Source organism: Solanum pennellii, chromosome 3 (assembly GCF_001406875.1).
Source record: "Solanum pennellii chromosome 3, SPENNV200".
NCBI classification, from domain to species: Eukaryota; Viridiplantae; Streptophyta; class Magnoliopsida; order Solanales; family Solanaceae; genus Solanum; species Solanum pennellii.
Window position 1 is genome coordinate 1,560,901 of NC_028639.1, and position 7,765 is coordinate 1,568,665.

The following is a 7,765-nucleotide window of genomic DNA, read 5'->3' on the forward strand; positions in this document are numbered from 1 at the left end:
ATGTATGTTATTCTTGTGAAGAAGTCTTTTAAGTGTGAAATCAATGCTGAAATATAGAGCCCCTTTTGGGCTCACGACTCCCTGCATTTTCTTGTATACATGCTGATATACATAGGCCCAAAATGGATATGGCAGCAGCACTCCCAAATAGCAGGGAATTTGGGCTTGAGAAGCCCAAGTTCATTTCTTCATTACTTACTTATTTTATCGTAATTTTGTTTAAATGAAGAGTTTCTATTACTTGATTAACTTCTTACAAACAATAATAAATGTGTTTTGACATATTTTAGAAAGAAAACTTTGAACTAATTCAAAATAAAATGTGTTTGAATAGTTAATATTTTGTTCCTAGAAATACTTTAAAGGAATATTGGGTAAATATATTTTTAATATTGTGTTACATAATATGACCACTAAATTCGTATTTTGATTATTAAAATAGTCTGTAAAATGACGTATCAGTAGCTTTTAAATAATTTAAAGAAAATATCAAATTTCATGACTAAAAGAATTAACAATGTTTGACTATCAAGAAATCAATAATTTGATATGTATTCATCGAAAGATTATAAATATAAAATTTTCATTTTTATATTTTCGTAATATCAAATACGATAAACAATTTAACTGAGGAAATTTGACAAGGTTAACGTTTAACATTCAAATCCTAATTAATATAGAAATTCAAAATAAAGAAAATGAGTAGTTGAAAAATAAAGAAGAACGACAAAAGAAAATGTCAATACAAAAAGACTTTGCTTAAAAATATAAAGGAAGAAAAAACTAATAAATAAATAAATTAGAAAAAAAAAACCTGAAAAAAGTATATTGGTTATTTTGTGGACGGGTAAGCTTTAGAGTTTTCTTTACGGCATGATATTAAGTGCAGTATCAAAAAAAATTAATTAATGTAATTTAGAATATAACATTACGATAATTGTCATTGTATATAGAAATAAAGTTTCTTTCATGATTGTTTTTATTTTTTGTGGAGACAAAAATTATTTTGATAAATACTTTCAATATTTAGAATATAATATTACGATAATTGTTATTATATGTAGAAATAAAGTTGCTTTCTTGATTGTTTTTATTGTTGTGAAGTTAGAAATCAATTTTTCAAGTATTTCTATTTATGGAAAACAATAATAAAATGTATCACAAAATTCATTGACAAAGTCAGATACAAACACATTATACTTAAGTTGAAGTAATAGAGATTTGAAAGACTTTAAAACAATCTTTACGAATTGATTGATTAATGATTAGTACTTTATCGGACGCAAAACTTATGGTGCAAATATCACAAAACAAAGATAATAACATTGTGAAAGATAGACATCACTTGCGAATATATATGAAGACCGATGAATTTTTTCAAAGATATCAACATTTTATATATTCCTTGAACATGAAATATTTTAACTCATAATCTAACGCAATTGTCTATTTCCTTGCTGCAAAGAATTTTTTAGAATTAAACTTTCTCAAATTAGGTTGTTAACGACACTTTTATGTCATGTGACTATTTAAAATAGATTACAAAGTAATATATTCAAGTTGTTTACTAAAGAAAAAAATAGTATAAAGTACAAAAATTTCATATTTGGTGGCTAATTACATCATATCCGAGAAGTTTTCTCAATTCCAAAAATTTCAAAATTTTCATTCCTCTCGAATATATTCCTTGGTTGTCCAATACATTGCAAATGACATATCACTTCGGGGAAGGGATAGATATGTATCCAAGAGGAAAGAGATATCCAAGAGAAATAGGGATGCATCCGAGAGAGGACTATAATATTAAGTTGTGAATTATCTAATTTTTTCAATAAAATATGTAAAATTATAAATACGGGCCTTAAAATATCTATAGTATATAAATATACATTCTTGTTTTAGACTACTTGTGTAATGTTTAATGGACTTTCGTTAAGAGACAATATTTTACTTATGAATTGTTCTTAGATTCATACATCAACATTAGCATATTAGTCGGATTATAATATTTTATATTTATAATAAATAGATTAAACAACTCACATTTAGAAACAAAAAGTTATATCTAAATAATAAACATGTAAGTTAGTTTATTTAAATAAATTTATTAGTATAAATATAAAATATAAAATAAAAAATAAAAAAATGATTAAAAAGATTTTAGGAGATATTTTTGTATTTAACTAGATTAATTCCATGGTATTAGAACTAATACCACAAAATGGAAGGTATTAGTTATACACCCTCTAATACCATGTAGGGTGCATAACTAATCCCTAGATTGATAATACATAGATTCAAAATTTCTACAAAACATAGTATTAAATAATACCACACATAATACCTGGACTATTTCTCCTAATACTCCCTACCAAACAAACCCTAACTCTTTAATTAATTAATTCAAAGTTTTCTCTTCTTTTTTAAAAATATATATGATTCAATTGCTTTCTTTACTTGGTTGATTTTAGCTAAAGTGCGCTTCAAATCACTTTCAAGTGTTCAAGTCAATTTTTTTATTAAACGATTTTTATCCTTATTATTTTTTAAGTAATTTTTTTTTAAGTTAGTTAAAAACATCCATTTTTGAATCGTAAGATAATCACAAGCTAGTGGACATTTCGAATGCCCTTAAAACTCTTACAATACATATTGGTTTATGGCCATTGGTGCACTTTTCTCATATATGTTACATAATGTTGGATGTACTGACAGTTATTTGGTGCTGTTGATTACTGTTCTGCATTACTCCAATTGAAGTTAGTGTATATGTTACAAATTCCTTAGTGCAGCAGCTCACAAGCCATTGGTGGATTTGTGTTCCTTTATTTCATTCTTTATTAGTTTAACATATGTAATCTGTAGGTCATTTATTTTTATTATACTATTATTTTTATGATATTAATTGATAGAAAGATTTTTTCAACTACAAGTAGTGATAGTCTTCATTTGTTTGATACACACAAGAAATTATAGAGTGCATAAACATTAATCAAAAGGGAGTTTTTATTAGTTGAATGGATTTCTTTTACAGCTTTGAATTCAATTCTTGTCCAGAGTTCGTTAAGTTACACCTTGTGGTTAGACTGTTGTATCTTGGAGGGGACAAGTCAAGAAGGACTATTGCTGATTCGTTGAGAAACATTTACTGCAGTGGACTTGAATCTACTTAAAAAGACCGAGATATTCATATCTGAGCGCCTGAAGAAATTTTATTATTTTTTCATTTTAATTTCGATTTTAATCTTTGTACTTTTGTTATATTGTAATTTTTCATTAATAAGTTATATTGTCTAAAATTCATTTGATCTCTATATCTTCTTGTTTTAGAACTATTTCATTTATTCCATAAGAAGCTAGTGATAATTTGTAGTTGAAGATGCAATAATTGTGTTTTAACTTCATTATGCTCTATCATTAATTTTGATAGCAATTCTTTCTTCATACATGATCATATCTTATATATGCTCTTAAGTTTTAAGTTGGGAACTTTTTAAGGCATATAGTAGCTCAACTCCTCCACAACATATGTAGTGTTATTTATTCAAACCTATAGAGGGAGTAAATATTATTCCCAAAAAAGTAAGATTTTATCAATCCTCCATCTATATTTTTGAGAGCTTATATATGCCAAATTCATATCACTATGGTGAATATACACTAATTTAAAATTTCAAACTTCAAACATGAGAAAAATCCAACAGCATATAGCAGAGTTCGGAGTCTAAAGGGCAAAAAAAAAATTCCAACAGGATACATCAAAAAATTTTCTAACCAAAAGGGTAAAATCGCTATACATAGCGATTTATTTTAACGCCGTTAACAGATAAAAGTCGTTGCTCTAGGAGCGATTTTGTCCAAATTTTCTTTAGAAAATCGCCCATCACAAACTAGATACATTGTTTCTTAATATATGATACAATTTCTCCTCCTTAATGTCTTGTAAAATCAACTACAATAACACTTACATTATCAGTGCTATTCCTCCCAGTAGCAGTCCGAGTAAGCAACGATGCTGCTGATTCACTGGGCGAAAAAAATATTGCTTCTCCATGGACACACACTGTTGCTATTTGAGATGCTGTTTCATTGGATACGACGTCCCATAACCCATCGCTAGCAAGTATTAAACACTGATCGTTTACCTTCCTGTTTACGAAGGTAAACTCAGGGTCTGATATGATATATGGCTTCAAGAAACTGTCTCCTGTTTTTAATATATAAGAAAAAATAACAAAAAAACATTTATTAGACAAGATCTACCCTATTTAAAACACATTCAGGTATTATATATATACATGAATTGTATTATATGAATGATTCATTTATTAATTTAACATTTGAGAAATCTAAATACCATAATTGTGTTTTAACTTCACTAAGAAAGGGTCATGCAAAACCCTATCACTATGGGTGAGTATAACCTAGCTAGGTGAAGGGCGCCTCTATGTATAAGGCATATGCTTTAGGCTCACAATTTTGAGGGTCTCAATTTTTTACTAAAAATAAATTGTATGTTAGTATCTGTATAGAAATAAAAAATATTTTGAAATATGCATTATTTTCTTTCTTGTTAACTTATTATAATTTATCAATTTGTTAAATTGATAAAATCTTACCTTAAATTAATTGAAAAAGTTTTTTTTCAATGAAATATTTATAAAAAAATTTATTTAAATTTTTAGGCTTCTAATTAAAATTTTCATCTTAGACCTCTGTTTATGTTTGATCCGTTCCTGTTTAGGTGAATGGCTAATAAAAAAAAAGGCCCAATTTTGAGGGTCTCAGTTTTTTACTAAAAATAAATTGTATATTAGTATCTGTATAGAAATAAAAAATATTTTGAAATATGAATTATTTTCTTCTTGTTAACTTATTATAATTTATCAATTTATTAAATTGATAAAATCTTACCTTAAATTTAATTGGAAGAGTTATTTTTCAATGAAATATTTAGAAAAAAATTTACTTAAATTTTTAGGCTTCTAATTAAAATTTCATCTTAAACCTCTGTTTATGTTCGATCCGTCCCCGTTTAGGTGAATGGCTAATAAAAAAAAGTGTTTGAAATGAAGAGAGAAATATACCTATTGCCCGAGACATGGTTAGAACACCTTGAACCCGTAATCCATTTGAATAAACTAGTTCTCCTCCCGCAGCCCTTATTCTAGCCAGTTCATCCCTCCTACTTGGCTGCAACCAAATAATTAGACAGTACCTTCTATAATTAGGAGAAATTGTTTTTTTTTTCCGCTCACTTCACATTGGAGCTTGATTAAATTCGAATCGTGCTTTGTAAAAACTATAATTGGAAGTAGTACTTCCTATAAATTTTTTTTCATATCCAAAATTCAAACTTAAAACCTTTAGTTAAAAATGGAACAGTTTCACCATCGCACAATATTCAAACTTAAGACCTTTAGTTAAAAATGGAATAGTTCACATTGAATCTTGATTAAATTCGAATCGTACTTTGTAAAAATTGTAATTGGAAGTAGTACTTCCTATAAATTTTTTCCATATCCAAAATTCGAATTTATAACCTTAAGTTAAAAATGGAACAGTTCCTTCACCGCACAATACTCAAACTCAAGACCTTTAGTTAAAAGTGGAACAATTCCATCACCGCACAACTTACTCATGTTGAATATTAAATCTTTCTTACCTTGGTTTAAGGAAAGCTTCTTTGTTATTTATAGAGAAATATTAATAAATTCTTAGTTTTGTAGAATCAGATTCATGATTGACTGAATTGGAGTCTTGAATTAATACAAAAACTTTAGTGTGGTTTTTTCACGATAAATTGGTTTTAATCGTTTCAAAAAATTAGGTATTTCTGTAAAACCAGTTTTTTTCCACATAGGGTTCAAATTTTTTTTTTTCTACCTTGTGATCGAAGGAGAGAGGGATGGTGTTTCCAGCGCTGCTCATAACAGCGCGGGAATCACCACAGTTAGCAATGACAATGGCATGATCTGTTACAATTGCTATGATTGCGGTGGAGCCAATCTGACGCAAGTTGTGATTTGGTGGGCACAAACAGCTGTAGGTTAAAGTAGGACAGTCACAGTCAAAACATATCATTTTATCCATACGCTGGAAACTTCTTTGCAGAATTCTTATCCATGTCGCCTCCATATCTCGTTCTTCTCTTCTATATGAACTGGAGCTACTACTCGTCATGTTTGTATTGTTCTCTGGGCGCATCAGTTCTTCTGCTATAATCAAGTGCATTTTTTCCCTGCACAGCGCAGATACCTGCACCAACCAAAAATAAAGTCTCATCCCAACTATCGCTAAAATTATCAAACTTTGAAAATTTTGGTTTAATAAATACCTGGGGACCACCATGACCATCAAAAACGGCGTAGAAATGAATGGGTCGACCGCCATTGATGGGCGGAGAGCAAAAATTAGGGTGAATTGAAATCTCATCTTCCATTGAAGGCCTCTCTCCTTTTACACAACTTGATCCAACTGCTGGCGGCGGCAGTACTCCTCCCCTCAACAGTGCTTCCCGAGCTTGCTCTCTCCTTCTCAGTTCAATTCTGTATTGCCGATGCATCCTTACTTCATCCCTCTGATCGACATTCCCTATGTTATCCATTTTCTCTAGTGATAAAAAAACATGAAACACTAGCATTTTGTTTTATAGGAGGAGTGTACAGAATTACCACTCCAAATAGTAGAACATCTGTCAACAAAATGTACCAGTAGAAACGTAAAAAAAATAAAAAAAAATTTGCTTACATCTGTACATAGTAAGTATTTCTTACCGGTAATACCATATAACATCTATGGCAAATGAAAATAAACTACTAAGAACGAAAAGGGCTTTTTACACAACTTCAACGAGGTACACGCCATCAAAGTGATGTAAACTGAGTATCAAGTGTGTACATGGAAAAAATTATTCATGTATAAAGTAAAAAGTGTTTATTATTCGAGCAATTAAAATGTGTAACGGTTAGAAAATCTCATGATACGTGTAAGGAAATGGGCAGTACGACCGGACGAAGAAAACCCGGATTTTCATGCTAACTGAAAGAGAAGGAACTTGGCATAATATATTGTCCACGTAGCAATAGCGGCACCGCTTTGAGGGGCAAAGTAGTGTTTGGATTGGAGAAGACATATTTTGCCAGCTTTTCCGCATTTACATACATTTTTCGAAGATTCCCTCAAACTTTATCACTTCATTCGTCCGTTTATACAACTCCCTCCGGACGTCCGGTATTATTTGTCATGATTTCTTACTTTAGAATGAAACTATAAAAACTTTGATTAATATTTTTAAGATATATCTTTTCATCTTATTAATATGCAAAAAATTGTAATTTATAGTACTTTTCATATAGTTTTAGAATATCTATTTTTTGTTTAAATATCGACTTAATGTGATCCAATTTACCTTTGAACTTTCGATAAGCGCAACATGACAGACAAATCTGAACGGAGGGAGTACATTTTAGGATGTATTATTTATTTGATATATAAAAATTATAATTTATAACGTTTTTGTATAGGTTTTAGTATCTAATCTTTTTAGAATATTAAACTAATATAATTTAATTTAACTTTGAAAATTAGTTAAGTTGATTTTTGAAAAACGCAACATGACAATTAAAAGTGAACAAATAATTTAATAGTTTTTTCTTTTAAAAAAGAATGATCTGATTTAATTTGATATAAATTTTTAAAAAAGTAATTTACCTTTTGTGATTTTAATGCAAAATATCTTTTAAATTTATGCCTTTAAATATGA

At 28.9% G+C, this 7,765-nt stretch overlaps 1 protein-coding gene across 1 annotated transcript; it reads right to left on the bottom strand.

Moving 5' to 3' along the window:
- Positions 1 to 3,864: 3,864 nt before the first annotated feature.
- On the bottom strand, positions 3,865 to 6,643 carry LOC107013092 (probable protein phosphatase 2C 75). Its single transcript, XM_015213080.2, has 4 exons — positions 6,338 to 6,643; positions 5,887 to 6,258; positions 5,088 to 5,193; positions 3,865 to 4,207 (listed from the first exon to the last, which is right to left on the bottom strand). The coding sequence occupies exons 1-4, from the start codon at positions 6,641 to 6,643 to the stop codon at positions 3,933 to 3,935; spliced, it is 1,059 nt and encodes a 352-aa protein (XP_015068566.2). The 3' UTR covers positions 3,865 to 3,932.
- Positions 6,644 to 7,765: the final 1,122 nt, after the last annotated feature.